This window comes from Muntiacus reevesi, chromosome 4 (genome assembly GCF_963930625.1).
Source record: "Muntiacus reevesi chromosome 4, mMunRee1.1, whole genome shotgun sequence".
Classification (NCBI taxonomy): Eukaryota; Metazoa; Chordata; class Mammalia; order Artiodactyla; family Cervidae; genus Muntiacus; species Muntiacus reevesi.
In genome coordinates this window covers 41,082,976-41,100,768 of record NC_089252.1, presented here as the reverse complement: position 1 = coordinate 41,100,768, position 17,793 = coordinate 41,082,976, and the positions used below count along the sequence as shown (strand labels likewise).

Below are 17,793 nucleotides of genomic sequence, written 5' to 3'. Positions count from 1 at the left end.
TGCCGGGGCGGCGCGCGGGAGGGGCTGCGGGCGGGGGTGGCGGCCGGGGCGGCGCGCGGGAACCGGCGGGCGGGCACGGCGCGGAGTCTGCGGGCGGGGCCGAGCCGGGGCGCCGGCCGAGGGGACTGACAGGCGGCGCGGGGGCAGCCCGGCCGCCGTTTGGAAACAGCAGTTGTAGCCGCCCGGTTCCCCCGCCGGCCTGACGCGGCGGCCCCGGGAGCGCGCGAGGCGAGCGGTGGCGGGCTCTGGCGCCGCCGCGGAGACGCTGCGGCCGCCGGCGCGCCCGAGGGGGAGCACAGCATGTCGCTGCCGCCGGAGAAGGCGTCCGAGCTGAAGCAGCTCATCCACCAGCAGCTGAGCAAGGTGAGGCGGGAGGGCGGCCGGCGGGGGCTGGGCCGGCGGGCACCGCGGAGCCGCGGGGAGAGGGCTGTGGGGCCGGAGGCCGTCACTTCACAGGAGGCGGCATGGAGGGGCTGCTGGTCCTCTGGGTCAGCAGGGCCTCCAGCCACCGCCCCGTGCCGAGTGTCAGCGTCTCTGCCCCGCGGCGGTCCTGACTCCCACCGTCTCCCCCAGACTCGTAAAGGGTCACTCCGTTAACCCTCGGCCACGTCTAAAAGGTTGAAAGTTGACTTTTGGCCTTTGGTCGCTCCTCCACTGCTCTGCTGTACTCTCCAAAGATTGGTTTCAGTCGAGTGTTATTTGTGGGAAAGTGCTAGCAAATGTAATAGATAAGCTTAGAGCTTATTTTTAGAGTTAAAAATATTTATCCTAAAAGTTTTTTTTTTCCTTTAAAAAATCTTACCTTTATTCTCAGTGAATTTCGGTAACAATCTCACAGTTACTTGAGAAACCTTCCTGAGTTTAATCTAACTACTCTCTCATTATTATTATTTTGGGGTCAATATTTTGGAAAGATGTTAGCTAGTTGTCTGTCTTTGACTGCCCTATAACGTTTTAAGTCCTAATACGAGTTTTCTACCTAGATGGATGTCCATGGCAGGATAAGAGAAATCCTTGCTGAGACTATTCGGGAAGAATTGGCACCTGATCAACAACAACTATCAACCGAAGATTTGATCAAAGCCCTTAAACGCCGGGGAATCATTGATGATGTGATGAAAGAACTTAATTTTGTTTCTGTGAGTAATCTTTTAGAGGAAAACATTTGAGAGTCTAAGTACATTCTCATGTTTAACACCACTCTTAGGGTCCAATTTGGGGCCTCTCTTTAGTGAAACTACTGTGTGTGTGTGTGTGTGTGTGTGTGTGTGTGTGTGTGTGTGTGTGTGTGTGTGTGAAACTACTTTTTAAGTAAGACCATTGTGTCTAGTAATATCCGTGGAGTGGGTAGGATTATGTATCTTTGAAACTGAAATTATGGACCTAATTATTCCCTCTACAGTGAGAGTTTTCTCTTATTCTCTAGGTCTGAAACTTTAAGTGTGTGTATTAGTCAAATTAGTTCACTCCAGCTGTATTTTTTCTAAATTAATATTCTGGAATCTTTCTACACGAAGCTTATTATTGAAATAAACATATTGTTTGGTGCTGTGTTCCCTAAGATGAACAGATTGTTAGTTTCTTTAAGGAATTAATTGTCTGCATAAGAACTTGCAAATCTTTTCACACAAATAGGTCAGTAGTGAGGTGATGCCTCTCAGTGCACAAATTAGTAAGTAGGTCTTTTGAAAGTGAGGCAATAATGAGAGACTGTGACCTCAATACCTGGGTAACATAATGTGGAAATTGGATGGACTTTGTAATACACCAGAGAATAAGTATTTTAGTCCAGCATCCTTTTTTGGTTTTTGAGGTTTATAAACTCATTTGTTATAAAAACTGACCTAGTAATAGCTTCTGCTGTGTGAATGTCACTGCCTTATTAAAATCAGTTCTGTTCCTGGTGGAACCACAAGCCAGATGTCATTTGAGGTTTGGAGAAAGTTTAACCTTCTGTAAAGTGTTAAAAATTTGTTTTAGCATTCTGTGGACATGGCTTGAAGATCATGAATTCCTTCATGTTAGACTTTAGGAGTGACCAATTAGTTACATTACTGTTTCAGCAGACTTTTCATTATTCTAACTGTGGTAGGAGAGTAAAGGCATTTTGTGGGGGTTTTATCCTGTCTACTTTTGGTCCAGTTCTTAGTCCCATTATTGGCATTTTCTTACTTAACTGTAATTTTTGTTTTCTAATTTTTGATTTTTTTCCTGCCATTCTAGGATAATGTTGATCAAGAACTCCCTTCCTCTCCAAAACAACCTGTTTGTTTTACTGACAGACAATCAACATTATTAAAAAAAAGTATGTTTATTTTTTTTAACATTAATTTAGTTGTGGATAGTATTGCATATAGATGTGCTTAGTGTTTTGTATTTGAGAGAAAGCGTTTCGATTATTTTTCCAGAATGAGGTACTTATATTTTTCTGATAAATCATCCAGAAAACTTAGATTCTATTTTGCATGAAATGTATCAAAGATTTAATGTATAGCTGAGTGGAAACAAAAACAGGACTATCTGTTTTTCATGTTTTATTAATATATTTTATAAATTGTATAGCCTTACTTTTTTAATGGCAATGTAATTATCTAATAAGTATACTTACTGAGTTGGTATTTGTCCGAGATGATTTGTTGTATAAGAAACTAAAGAAAAAAAGATATACTAAACCTTGGCTCCAACTCCTGTTTAGCTGGAAGAAAGTAGCCAAAATATAAATCAGAAAAAGATATCCTATTACGTATTTTTTCTTCCCTGGGTACAAATGAGCCTGGTTTATGGTAGACTTGTTACTCTTCCTTTTTTTAGTCTTTGGTTTTATTTCTGTCAAGTTATTTCCTGTTGTCTTGATCACATTGCTTAAGTTGATTGGCAGTTTCCTCATATGTATTGCTACACTTTACAGCTAATATTGATCCAACACGGAGGTATCTTTACCTTCAGGTTTTGGGTGGAAAAGCTTTCTTGGAACATCTGCAAGAACCTGAGCCTTTACCCGGACAAGCTTGTTCAACCTTTACCTTATGTTTACATTTTCGAAACCAACGTTTTCGTTCTAAACCTGTTCCGTGTGCCTGTGAACCAGATTTTCATGACGGCTTTTTACTTGAAGTACACAGAGAAAATTTAGGTAAGGAGCAATGATCAACTGTCATTTAATTTTGTAAATCTCCGTTAAATCTTATCGCAGAACAACTTTAACAACTTTTACTTAAGAGATTTATAATGGATGAATCTCCCCAGTCTTTTGTTTTATTTGTTTTTTCCCTTACTGCTTTTTTCCTATGTAAATTAGTACTACCTACCTTCTTGCTTTATTTTTGGCTAGTTTTCCCTGAAGGTTATTTTTGACTTTTAATGGGTGATTATTTAGTAGTAAACATTTAAATACTTGTTAGGTGGAGAATGATACGGGATCCTCTTCATTTCTGAAAGATGGTTTGATTTACGACGTTAGTAACTTTTACAAGTGAGAGTTTAGACGTGAATCTATAACTCATTTTTAAGACTTTAAAATTATGATACTTGGTTACTATCATTATTTTACATTTTTCCTTCCTTTAAAGGTGTCATATCTTAGTTGTGGATGTCAAAATGTTTATATTTGTTAATTTAACGAAGTTGTAGCATTATACATTCAGAATTTTAGATTGCTGAAATAGCTAATGCACTACTAAAATTTTATTATTTTTTATTCGGTGATAAGTATTACCTTAATAAGGCAGTTACTGGCTTAAATTGGTAGCTCCAAGGTGCTGGATCTTTCATTTTTGTGTAGATAATACAGTGTTTTTTTTCCTAGAGGTTTCAGTTCAGTTCAGTTCAGTCGCTCAGTCGTGTCTGACTCTTTGTGACCCCATGAACTGCAGCACGCCAGGCTTCCCTGTCTGTCCATCACTAACTCCTGGAGCTTTAAGGATAAAGATATTTTGGGGAATAATGTTGACATATTTCAAGGATTTTTATAGTGGTAGCATATACTTAATTTATGTACTTTTGAAGAATAGACTTAACCTCTTAGAGGTTAGAAAACACCAATATGCATTAAGCAACTAGATAACTTGTCACAGTTCCACCAGTCTCCTGAAAAGTTAGCAACAGAAATGGGACTATTCTTTTATTCCCACACTGTTGTATGCTTTCTGAGGCATTGCTGACTTATTCTGTTGGTTTTATATGTTTATTATTAGTATCCTTTTCAGTGAAAATATTCTTTTACGTTGGCCTAACTGGATATGTCATGTGGTGTAATGTTTTTGGTTTATGTTGCTAGGTGATGGAACTAGAATGGCTGACTCTACCACAATGTTATCAATAAGTGACCCAGTTCATATGGTGCTAATCAAGACAGACATATTTGCTGAGACCACTTTAGTTGCATCCTATTTTCTTGAATGGCGATCAGTGTTGGGCTCAGAAAATGGAGTGACCAATCTTACTGTGGAACTTATGGGTGTAGGTATGATGATTAATATCACTGTTACCTTTTTATAGCCACAGTTTGTAAATATATTTTATGTTTTAAAAATGCCTTTGTAAACCAGGAGGGAAACATGTAGAAAGAATTTGTTGGAATTACAGTTGGACTCTAGTATCGGAGTCTGGGGAAGTGTCTTGAGTAGTGTGAATATTGGACTTCTCTGTCACTCTCTCCTTGTTTTAAGGAAAAAAAAAATTTCTGGGAGATACATAAAGAAATCTCGAGGGCTTTTCCTCTCCAAATTTATTTGCTAAAAATAAAGTTAAGATTTCTTTACACAAACATGCAGGCATGCACCCATACATGATAGCTTGTACCCCAGCCCTGCCAGGGTAGGTTCTTACAGAATCTGGAGTAGATGTTCCTCTCACCTCTTCCAGGTGGGACAGGGGCTCACACACTTGCTCAGTGCTGCTGTCGTCAGTGTCCCCTTGGAGATTGGACATGGTACCTGTATTGTCACCACTGTGTCCCTGGGTTCTTGCAGGTTCCCTGATATATAATACATGTTTGCTAGTGGAATGAAAGGCAAAATAAAAGCTGCACTGTTGTAAGCACTACGTATAATGGAATTATTTTGGTATTAAAATTTGATTACAGAGTTAAGCTTGACCAGTGGACAATAGAGCTTTAGTAAGTTAGATTTCGATAGGTTAGACCCAGAATACATTTTTCCTTAAGTAAATAGTAGGGAAAAAGCTTTATGTAGGAGATTTATTTTCAAAAGCAATACCCATTGTTTGTTTTTAAATATAAGCATAACACAATATCCATGGTAATGACCTGGAAATTTCTGATTTATCATAAAAATATTAAATAGTTATGGTGTGAAGTATATTTGTTTTCTAATTCTTTAAGTCCAGGCATGGATTAAAAATTTGTACTCATATGTAATGTGAAAAATGGGAAGGGATAAATAGAAATTACTATATGTGGCAAAATGTATAAATATTTTCTGAGAATGAGGCATTAACAGTTGCTTTGACTTTGTTTTTAATGAAGATAAAAATCAAGACTCATAAATCCTTTAGGTCTGAAAAATCACTTAAAAGTGATCGAGAAGCTAGGAAAACAGGTAATCTTATTACTAGGTAAAAGTCTGAACAAAATAAAAACCAATTTGAGCTGGATTTTTAATATGAATATAAAAGGTGAGTTTGAATATTGTCTTATTCCATATAAGTGATAAAGCACAAAATTCTTAAATTAGTTTGGTTAAGCTTTGATTGACTAAATATACCGAGTATTGAAACTTCTGAAGTTACATTTATTTACATTTACAGGCACAGAATCTAAAGTTTCTGTAGGAATTTTAAACATAAAACTTGAGATGTACCCACCGCTCAATCAAACATTATCTCAAGAAGTAGTGAATACACAGGTAAATAATCCTGAGTTTCTTTTCTTTGTGTGTTTTCATACATGTAAATCCTAGGAAGTGTTCTCTTTTTAGAAAATTATCATTTATTAGTTGTAAGCAAGACAATGATAGTATGACATTATTTAGAAATTTTTGTCTGGGTCAAAAATGTAGCTCTGACTGGTATGGGGTCTTCCCAGGTGTCTCACTGGTAAAGAACCTGCCTGTGATGCTGGGTACACAGGGGGCTTGGGTTCGATCCCTGTGCCGGGAAGATCCCCTGGAGGAGGCAGTGGCAGCCCACTCCAGTATTCTTGCCTGGAGAATCCCATGGACAGAGGAGCCTGGCAGGCCAGAGACCATGGGGTCACAGAGAGTCAGACATGATTGGCATGGAGACTGGATTGTCCTGGGAAGTGTGAGAACAGGGAGGCCAGTTAGGGGCCCTTATGGATGACAGATGATGGTGTCCTGATTGAGTAGTGCTAAAGATGGAGGAGGTGCATAGACTTGTTCCATATTTTGTGATCATTATTGAAGAGAATGAATATAAATTGATAAGTATATTTTTAAATTTCAAGCTTGCTTTGGAACGTCAGAAAACTGCAGAGAAAGAGCGGTTATTTCTTGTGTATGCTAAGCAGTGGTGGAGAGAATATTTGCAAATTCGACCCTCACACAATTCACGACTGGTGAAGATTTTCGCACAGGTTTGTAAATTGTATGAGAAGTTTCACAGCTGTATTTGAGATTTACTGGTTGTAAACATCAATTTCAATTAACTTTAATTTGTAAAATGTATTTATTCCAGACAAGTGAAAATTTATTTGTAAAACAAAATGCTGATTTTGTAATAATCTGACAGTAGTAAGTAGGTGAGTGACATATCACAACCTTTGTTTTATTATGCTTTTTATTTTCAGTTACTATTTTTCTAAACCATTTTTGAACATGTTTAATTTAAACTAGATGAAAACTCATTTTGTTTAATTTGGAGTTTGTCCTCCATTGATACTTTGTACTAGATAAGTAGTAGGACACTTTGCAATTTACATGTAAATTCAGCTTTCAGGTGCAGAATTGGTAGTATAGGCATGTATTTTTTTGTTAGGGTATTTTTTAAGACAAGGAGTATTACATGTAATGAGTCTATTCAACCAAGATCTCTAAGCTGCTAACCACTCATATTTAACTATAGCATTTCAGTTATGTATCTCTGCCTCTATTTTTTCTGTATCCTAAGCCTGTTTTCTGTCATTAGTAAACCAACATAAATAATCAGATCCAGATTTTTTTTTTTTAATAGCTTCTGAGGAACCATTCAGATATTTTTCTATGTATTCAGTCTTGTGTAGGTGCTATGAAAGCATATGAGTGTAGTGTTGTGAGTACTGTGTCTCAGATCCTGTACATTTGTGTAGCTTTTCCCTACATTGCCTATCTTTTAGGACAGGCTAAAGGTGGTTCACTTTGTAGATGAGAAGCTTGGGAGTGGATGACATAGTTGGTTGGTGATGGGAATGTGGGAATGTCTTCTGACTTCCTGACAGCCTTGTCTGTATGTTGACTGACAGATAGGAGGGGAGCAGCGACATTGGGAAAAGGGCGAAGAGAAACCAGCCCAAGTATAACTGGCCCCCTCTTCTTTGTGTAGTCTGGAATGTGGTCATTCACTACCCCGTTGGAGCAGAGAGGACAGGGAGGGAGGGGGAAGTGGACCAGAGAAATGACCCATGGAAGAGCTGAATAACACCCCATGCCTTCTTTATCGGCTCATCCCTTGACATCCACTTAGGTGTTTCCATGCCTTGGCGGTTGTGAGTGATGCTTAAGTGATGGGATGGGTGTGTAGCTGTGTCTTTGAGACACTGACTTCAGTTGGTTTGGACACATATCCATGGGTGGGGTTGCCAGGTCATATGATGATTTAAGTTCCTAATGTCATAGACTTTGAAAAGAAGTTATGAGAATTAAGAGAAAAATTGTATATACAACACTCAGTAGCCTAGTGCTGGATGCAAGGTAAGCAAGTGCTCAAATGGTGTCCAGGATTATTTTCTCTCTGATGTGTTCTGAGACAAAGTGTTTAAATTGGAAATGATTAACTGTCACTACAGATAATGTTTTCTCTTTCCCTCCAGGATGAAAATGGGATTAACAGACCAGTCTGTTCTTACGTCAAACCACTTCGAGCTGGAAGGCTTTTGGACACTCCAAGGCAAGCAGCAAGATTTGTCAATGTCCTTGGTTATGAACGAGCCCCTGTTATCGGAGGAGGAGGTAAACAGGAGCAGTGGTGCACTCTGCTGGCCTTTCTCTGTAGAAACAAGGTATCCTACACACATACTAGAACTAAAAACCAGTACATTGTAGTTACTATGAGTTGATGGTATATTTGTAAAAGAATTAACTTAGGAAAAAAGTATATATTGGGGTGTTTTCTAATTTCCTATGTCAAAATTGTTGATAGTATTATAAAAATTAGACTCTAGCATTCCAACTCTTTTGAAACAGAATGAAAAAAAAATTTCTTTACTATTGTTTTGAAGTAATTTTTAGTCTGAAGTTGTATAAGCAGTACATATAGGTATTCACAAGGCAGAGCTTACAGAATGGGAAAAACCACTTAGATTAGAGATTGATTGTTGATTGGAAGGATTTTATCCTAAGACAGTTGAAAACAGTTAAACATTATTTATTGAAAAAATTATTTCATTTATTTCCAAGTTGTAATTCCCAAAAGTTGTATGTATAGATTTAAACTTAAAATAAAAACTTCAAATATAGTAGGAATATATTGTATATATTTAAAATGATTTCCTAAATAATTCATTTGTAATACAAATAATCACCCCTTTTGATTCACTATTTTCTTGAGTTTGTTTGAGGAGAAAGCACATCTTGAACTTTGAAAATTATTAAAAATATTTTTCTTAGAAAACATTAGTTTTATAATAGTAGAAGTGAAATTTCACCCATAATTCTATTTTTCATCTATTTATATATTTTTATGTTTTTGTCCTATGTATATATTTTTCCCATAATTGCAATTGATATAAATAGAATTGTGTGCCCTGCTTTATAAATTAGCTCTATGCTATGAACATTTTCCCATGTGTTGCTCAGATACTATGATCTCCAGTATCTCCAGACATACTATGAATGTCTGAATGAAATTTTTATTAGCTGATACATAAAATCCACCTAATGATTTTGCCATCATAGGAACTGTTTCTTTTGGGTAAGTTAGGATTGCTTCCAAATTTTTGATATCACTGTGAATGAATTTTTGCATTGAATATCTTTGGTTATATTGTTATTTTTTTCTTTTGAGATTTTTTCCTAATACAGAATCTCAGTGTACAGAAATGACTGACTGGGTCTAAAAGGTTGAGTATTAATGATTTTCAAAAGTCAGTTTAACATTTATAGGATGCTGTTTGTTTTATTATTATTAACTAAAAGACAGCAGTGTAGAGCTACCAGTGCAGAATTTGGGGGCCGAGAGCTCATCCCTCGTTCTGACTCTGAAATCAGTAGTTATTTTGCTTTTGTATGTTACCTGTAGTCCTAAACTGAAGTACATATCTTCATATAATTGTGGCCTTACTGTGTAACATTTGAATAAGGTTTTTCACAGAAAATGCATATTTTCTATTATTTTTGTAGTTTTGTAATTTTTTTAAATTGTGAAAGTAGTATAACATTATCAAAGAGAGTTTACACAAGAAAAAGGGAAGCTCTGTATAACCTGCCCTAATGACAGCCATTGTTGTTTTTTTATCCAGTCATTTTTTCTGTGTATTTCCTTAAAATGATCAAGTATAGATACTTTAAATCATTGTTTTTAAGCTTGAGTGTTTTCCCATTTATTGGAATTTCCTCCTCTATGACCAGTCATCTTGTGTGTTCTTGCCCTTTAGCTATTTATCTTTAAATTCTTACTGCCTTGGGGGCACTTCCGTGATGGTTAAGGGGATGAGGGTTTGGCCTCATGTGCATTTAAGGCCAAAAACCAAAACATTAAACAGAAACAATATTGTAACAGACTTAATAAAGACTTTAAGAGCAGTCAACATCAAAAAAAAAAAATCTTCAAAAAAATTATTACTGCTTCTATGTTGTGTGAGTTCTTTGTAAACTATGGAGTCTTGAAGTGTATGTTAAGACTGTCAGTTTTGTAGGCACTGACTTTGTAAAACGGGTGCTTCTAAAATGCACATTGTTTTTTCCCCTCATTGTTTTAGCTTAACACTGGCCTAAATGATTAAAAGTAAAAATTTAGTTAACACTTTTTAATTGCAATTTTGTATTTAAATATTTAATGCAGAAACCATGTGAGGGAGTAAGTACTTCATGTTACTTCCTTTTGTTTGCAGGGAGACTGTGAAGACCACGCCAATCTTCTGTGCAGCCTCCTGCTCGGGTACGGGCTGGAAGCTTTCGTCTGTGTCGGGACCAAGGCCAAGGGCGTGCCCCATGCATGGGTCATGACGTGTGGCACTGATGGGACCGTGACTTTTTGGGAGAGTTTAACAGGACACAGGTTTGTCAGCCACGTTTATAGGGATATTAGCACGAAGGTGTAAATGTTGTCCATTGTAGGTTCTGTTTTATTGATAGTATCAGAAGGCACATATTGATAATTTGGGGTATGTTAAAAAATTGCCTCAATTAAGATAGCTATGAACTAAGCTAAGAAAATTTGTATACCTAAAATATTCTTTACCAACATGATATTAATAAAAAATAAATTATGCTTACTTTTAATTTTGTATAATTGGCATATAGTTTTGGACTTTTTTTGGGGGGTGGGGGGTGGGCCATGTGGCAAATGGGGTGTTAGTACCCAGACCAGGGATTGAACCCACGCCCCCTGCAGTAGAAGCATGGAATCTTAACCACTGGACTGCCAAGGAAGTCCAGGCATATGTGTTTTCTAATGATTGTTCCTAAGCCTAAAAATAAATTCAAGTTGTAAATCATTTCTTTTGAAAACTTGACATGGTTACCAGCTCCTTGTTGGTAAATCCAGTTTACATTTTCTCGGTGTCATCAGATTTTGATAGATTGAAATGTTCCCTCCTTCCTGGAACATTCTCCTTCTTAGCTTCTCTCATAGCACTGTGTTTCAGCTTTCGTAGTTCCTCTCTGGCTGTTCTCTGTTTTCCTTCTTTTTGCCTCAGATGTGGGAGTTCCTGAAGGCACAGCCCTGAACCCTCTTCTCATTTTCCTGGATTTTCTGTTTCCCTGGGTGATAATCATTTTAGTTAGTTGTGCCTAAAAATGTGTGGCTAAATTATTTTGTTACCTGGATAATGTTTGTGATCTTAATGCTATGCATGGAATATATTCTTATGTTGAAGGAATAAAATTGGTTTCTGTATCATAAGATGTGCCATCCAGTCTATGTGATGTAATCAAATTGTGGAAATACAAGGAGAAACAAATATTAAACTCTAGTCTTGGGAAGTAGTTATGACCTTAAGTGTTAGAGTAATTTTTTTCCTCAGTAAGTTGCTGCTGTCGTCTTAATTTCTGAGTTCTTACTATATAAAACTATGATTAACCTTTTTTAGGTACCTCCACAAACCTATCAACCCTGATGAGCCTCCGGCTGCCGAACAGCCCAAACCGTTGTACCCGTATCGAACAATTGGTTGTGTTTTCAATCATCAGACGTTCCTGGGAAACTGTCAGCCCTCTGACTCAGTGGAAAGCTGTGTGTTTGATCTGAATGATGAGTCCAAGTGGAAACCCATGAGTGAGGAAGCAGTTAAATCCGTGTGTGCTCCGGGGGCCACCACGTCCCTCCCTCCCTTCCCTCCGCTGTGTGCGTCCACGATCGACGCTTCTGTGACAAGCAATGAGATAGAAATGCAGCTCAGACTGCTTGTGTCGGAACACAGGAAGGTAATTAACACTGAGATTTGGGCTTTCCTGTATTTTGCTCATGTTTATGTATTTAAAAGATATTTATTTTTTTTTGGTGTGTAAAATAATTTCAATCACTATTCTAGCCCTAAATAAAACAAATTCAGTCCTTTCCTTTATGAAAGTTGTGGTTTTGAAAGTCATAGGAGTAAAACTCTGAGATTCAAAACGTTGTGAATTCACCAGTACTTACAGAAATTATTACATCCTTGTCCTTGTAGGAATGAAGAACGGTGGACTTGTTGAGACTTTTTTGAATACTACTGTTTGGATTTTCTCTTTGTACTTATTTAAATCATTCCCCATTGACAATATTGGGTTACATTTTTTCATTTTCATTTTTTTTCCAGGTTTGTTTAGTTGTTTTATTTTTCTGTTACATTACACTAGGTAGGTGTAAGATTATAGCCTCATGGTGGCTTTGATTTACATTTCCTTGATTACTAACAAGATCAAGCTTCTTAGTAGCCATTTAGATTTCGTGAAGGGCCTTAGAGGAAACATAAAAAAGCACTGATCATAATGGAAAAGATTAGTGTATATTAATAACTTACTTTCATCAGAACTCATTAAGAGAGTGAAAAAGCAGCCTTCGAGTGGTAAAAGTTACTTGCCATGCATATAATCAACCAAAGACTAGAGTCCAGAACTTGCACAGAAGGTTGATTTCTAATTCACCTTTTGGGATTCCCTATTACTCCCCTCCTTGGGTGAGCCCTGATTCTCATGGTCCTTGAAACCATCAGAGACACTCTGAGTTATCAGCTGTGTTCTCTGGGCTCCCAGTTACTCTTCCCTTTAGCCTATAAAATCTTACCTACTTGCCAACTTCTCAGGGTGTTCAGGAGTGTGTTTTGGGAAGTATTGAATGTGGCACTTGTAGTGTGTTTCTAGCAGTAGGTGGGCCAGGGCTCCATCTCCTACCTCCATCGCTTGTATTGCCTTTTACTTTCTTAGCTTCTGTTTGAAAATGAAACTGACATTTTTATACATTATAAGAACTACATGTTTAGAAAAAAGAGAACAAAGCTGAGCTGGATGCCATTGATGGTTGCTTGCTAAGTTAATGGTGTCTATAAGCCCGCAAGTAAGAGTCACAGGAAGAAGATAGGTGATCCCTTGGGATCACTTGAAACCAGTTATAACAGAACGTGAGATTAGGTCTGTTATAATAATCAAAATATTTAGAATTTTTAGTTTGTAGCATTTAAAAAAATTGTATGTCTAGGTAGCAATGGTTCATTTGATGTCAGAAGTGAAATTATAATTGCCTTCAGCATGTCTTAAGCTCCCAGAGGGCCTGTAGCTGCTGCTTTTTGGTGCCTTTTGCAGCATAAATGCTCAGTAAATGTTTGTGTTTAATTATATGCACAATTTGTTGACATTTCTCCCCTACTACAGTTGAATTTATTGTGGGAGCAATCAGGTTAAGCAGATTCAATCTCATGAAAGTCTTTAAAGTTAAATAAAATTTGACCTCAGAATTCATTGACATGTTGTCTTCCTCAGTAGGACAATTCCTTATGGTCTTTCCTTGTGGATATTAAAGGAGTACAGGATTTGCAGCCTTCACTAACATCATTGCATTAGCTGCCTTCTGTTATTTCTCTAAGAAGTAAAACCTGATAGATACCTGTTTTTCCTTTTATAATTTTTACTTCTTTGTATCCTTATAGTAATTAATAGGAAGCTGAGAAAATTATGACAGATTTTAAAAATCATTTCTTGGCATACATTAAAATAATCAACATTATAATTGTAATTAGTTTTTTAAAATATTGTGTTTTGCTTTTTCCATTTCGATTGCTGTAGGACCTTGGCCTCACTACTGTCTGGGAAGACCAGCTTTCTTATCTCTTGTCACCAGCTCTGGCGTCTTATGAATTTGAGCGTACAACAAGCATATCTGCGGGCAATGAAGAGTTTCAGGATGCTATCAGAAGGGCTGTGCCTGATGGCCACACATTTAAAGGGTTCCCAATACACTTCGTGTATAGAAATGCGAGGCGCGCGTTTGCCACGTGTCTGCGGTAAGGTGGAATTTATGATGTCTTGGTGTTTTTGACATAATCTCAGTGAACACTTGGCGCTAATTTAGGAATGACTTCAGGGTCACACAGGGAGCTTCTGTAGTGACCTGTCCTCTTGCCTCAGACTGTGATTCATTAGGGCCAGAGTAGCTCTCGAGAGCTCCGGGTTGTTTCCCCAGTGATTCTGTCGAGGATCACTGATCTTGTCTAGTGTAATTTTAAAAACTTAATAGGCTACGAGGAAATAGGTTTTTTTTTTTTTTTGAGGAAATAGTTTATAATTTGAATAGTTTTACCACAATTGCAGCGTCCTTGATAACAGAGACAGGATTTTTAAAAATCATTTTAAATACCGACTTTCTTGGAAATAAAGTAAAACCTAAATTCATTTCTTAATTGAATCCATTTTCTCTTTTCTAAGGTCTCCTTTCTGTGAAGAAATCATCTGTTGCCGTGGAGACCAGGTGCGCCTGGCAGTTCGTGTTCGCGTGTTTACTTACCCTGAATCTGCTTGTGCTGTTTGGATCATGTTTGCTTGTAAATATCGCTCAGTACTATAGGACTAAGTTTCTATAAGATTATACCTGGGTTTTATTAGAATTTTACACATTGTATTGATAATAATAATAGGTGTTTCAAGGTTCATTACTTCAAAAATCACAATCTGGCTTTAATGTCATATTTAACTTTTGTATAAGCCTCACTAATAATGTTTGAAAAGTATCATGATGTGTGTTTAAAAATTAAGGATGAAAAACTTGTATAAATCTGAGAGGATGTTAGTATAAATTAAGTGTTTATCTTATTTTAATAAATACTACTTTGCTTATAAGTAGTCAGTAGTTAAAACATGAAAATAAAATTTACTTAGTCTTCTTTGCATTAACAGGTAATCAGAAAGTTATTTGCCTAAGGATTTGAGCCATAGTGAAGTTAATACGATCATTATTTTTCATAGAGTAATGGGATTATTTTATATAAATTAGGAGAAATTAACTTCACAACATTTATTTATTACATAGGTGAAATACATTTTGATGAATTTACCACTTTTGTGGTTTACCCATAACCACAGGGATATTTGTGACTCTCTAGAGAGTTATGGGAAGACATGGATGCAGGAGCAGAGAAAAAGCTCGTAGCAGAAAAGCATAAATATTAATAACAAACCACATATGAAAGTATGCAAATAATTTATAAATATTTGTTAGTTTGATTCATTGTAAAAGTGAATTGTGTATTTTATTATTTTTATTTTTGCTTATTTATTTTTGAATTGAGTATTTTAGAAAAAATTTGTTATACCCTTTTGTTGTATGTTGAAATTGTTTTCTGTAATTGATATTGGCAGTCTGTCGCTGATTTTATGTGGTCAGAGCATTCTTTACTAGCCTCTCATGGAGTTTATCTTTTGAAATCAGTTTTTGTTTCTTTTCTCTTTATGACAAAAGCATCCATTTGTATGTGGCGAATGTAAATCAGAGAATCATTATGTGAGGCCACTGAAAAATGAGCATCTGTGAGCACCTCCATGCTGATGTTTGTTTTTAAGTTGAGAACAGTGCGCTTTGAAGAGGTTACAGTGGTTTAAATTTTATGGGAAGCTGCCTGACAGGATTGCCTTGCTGTCCACCCGCCTCTCTGTACAGCTCTCATTCATTCCTGCACCCACCGGGCTTCTTATGAAAGTGACTATACCTAGCGGCTGTGCAAGTTACGCTTTTCATCGATAATTCAACATGGCAAATAAAGTGATTTAATATTTTAGAAATTAAAATCTAAAGATATTCTAAAATTTACTTTTAAATTTTTACATATGTAATTATTTATGATATAACTTGTTTAAAAAGTCTGAATATATCTCTCGTATCAATTTTTATTGAAAATGACCAGAAATCAGAAGTTTCTTGAGACTGACATGACTTTAGAGAATCAGCAAGATAAGAATTAAGACTTTTTGGTCTGTTACCAGAGTTACTTGCAAAGCTATCAACAGGGAAGAGTGCTTGTAATTTTCAGCTTTTGGAACAAACTATTTGTGAGGCATGTCCTAGGAGGCAGATTGATACATGACATCACGGCTATGTTTTCTTTGAGGCTGAGCTTCCTGCATTAGTGTGTCAGAGTAACACATGTACTTGTAATGCGCCTTTGGTGTAAATTCTAAAATAAATTTCCTTTTTATGCACTTTAATAGAGCCTGGCATGAATTAATATTTTCCTTTAAAGATAGCTTATTTCCAAATATTATTTCAGTCTTTTTGTCACTAGAATTCTGCTAATCTTCTTACTAATAATTTTTCTTTTTAAAAATTAAATTTACATTGTATATTTAGCTCTGTCATAAAAGTTGTTTTTCTATTAAAATTGTAAACTTTTTAAAATATTATGCTTCTAATGTGTTCATTTTGACAGTATGTGCACTAACATAGTTCTCTAAACATATGTAATATATAATAGGTATTTATATAATAGAATGTCAGAAATTAGAAACTTCATTACTCAAGCATAAACTTGTTGAGTAAAACTTATTAAATTCAGTTTCAACCAACTGAACACTCTAGGTGCCCTTAAGATTGTTTCTAACAACAACAAAAAAAGATTGTTTCTAACAATGAGGTGGAAATTTTTAGCTATGATCGAAAACATCTTTAACCTGTTGGTTCTGGGAGGTACACACATTTGAAACCCATTTTTCTACTTCTTAACAAAGACAGGAGTTGAGTCAAAATGCAGGCTTTATATTTGAAAAATATAGTGTTGCTCATAAAATAGTGTCTATCCTGTACTTGATATCTGACCATTGGAAGGCATTAGTTAATGAACATGAGTTGCTTAAACTAATTAATTTACACTTCTGGTTTATAAACAAAATAGGTTAGACTACAGTTTGCAGTTTCGTAATTTTTTTCTTTATCTCAGATGACAATCTTGTACTTTCTACTTCAGGTAAGTATAGGAGTTAGATCTGTTTTTAACATGCACGTACCTTTTATACCAATGATAGTAGCATTGCTTTCCAGTTGTTGGTAGCTAAGAAATTATTTGAGACTAGCCAAAACCTATGTAAAATCTTAACAAAATAACCAAACACATAAACTAGAAAGCATCCAATTTTGAAGAACCTTATCCTATTGCTCATAGCACACTCTGTCTGAAGTGCAAGTTTGTTTATAATCACCAACTTGTATTCCTGCTGTACCAGGCTCTTCTGCTGTGCTGGTACCTGACATTTCCGGTATCACTACTTTGTTCTAAGTTTTGAAATTGGGAAGTGTGAGAATCTTCCAACTTTGTCCTTCAAGATTGTTTTGGCTGTTCTGGGTGCTTTGCAATTCCATACGGATTTTATAATCAGCTTGTCGATTTCTACAGAAAGGCAGGCAGGGTAGCAGGGTTGTCTCAGGTTTGCGCCTTGGTTTGTGGAGTGTCACTGCCTTAGTGAATGCTAAGCCTTAGGATCACGAGCATTAGTTGTCTTCATATTTGTTTTAAATCTTTAATTTCCTTCAACAATGTTTTGTGGTTTTCCGAGTGTGAGTTTTATAGTTCTTCTGTTACATTTATTCCTGTTATTCTTTTTGATGCTATTGTAAATGGGTTTTTTCTTTTTTTGGATTGTTTTGCAGGTATATAGAAATACAACTGATTTATGTGTATTGATGTATCCTGCAACCTTGCTGGACTCATTAATTCTAACAGTTTTTTTGTCTTTTGTTGGATTCCTTAGGATTCTCTTTATACACAATCATGTTGTCTGCAAGGAGAGAGAGTTTTTCTTCTTTTCCGATCTGGATATCTTTTACTTATTTTTTCATTTATTTGCCTAATTACCCTGGCTGCTACCCCCCAGCATAGTGTTGAATAGAAGTGGTGAAGGTAGACATCCTTGTTCATGATCTCAGGGAAAACCATCTATTCTTTACTATTAAGTATGATGTTAACTGTTTTTTGTCACTGATTCTCTTTATTAGGTTGAAGGATTT

At 36.5% G+C, this 17,793-nt stretch overlaps 1 protein-coding gene across 1 annotated transcript; it reads left to right on the top strand.

Annotated features, from left to right (window-relative positions):
* The first annotated feature begins 101 nt into the window (after window positions 1-101).
* CEP76 (centrosomal protein 76) lies at window positions 102-16,001 on the top strand. The gene is made up of 12 exons (XM_065932608.1): window positions 102-363; window positions 984-1,139; window positions 2,224-2,305; window positions 2,909-3,133; window positions 4,277-4,462; window positions 5,767-5,864; window positions 6,425-6,553; window positions 7,985-8,173; window positions 10,223-10,389; window positions 11,423-11,756; window positions 13,590-13,807; window positions 14,229-16,001. The coding sequence occupies exons 1-12, from the start codon at window positions 301-303 to the stop codon at window positions 14,365-14,367; spliced, it is 1,986 nt and encodes a 661-aa protein (XP_065788680.1). The 5' UTR covers window positions 102-300; the 3' UTR covers window positions 14,368-16,001.
* The last annotated feature ends 1,792 nt before the right edge of the window (window positions 16,002-17,793 follow it).

Coding starts and splice junctions, on each gene's coding strand:
- CEP76 (XM_065932608.1), top strand. CDS start 301: ATGTCGCTGCCGCCGGAGAAGGCGTCCGAGCTGAAGCAGCTCATCCAC. Junction 6,554..7,984: donor TGGTGAAGATTTTCGCACAG/GTTTGTAAATTG, acceptor CTTTCCCTCCAG/GATGAAAATGGGATTAACAG. Junction 11,757..13,589: donor TTGTGTCGGAACACAGGAAG/GTAATTAACACT, acceptor CGATTGCTGTAG/GACCTTGGCCTCACTACTGT.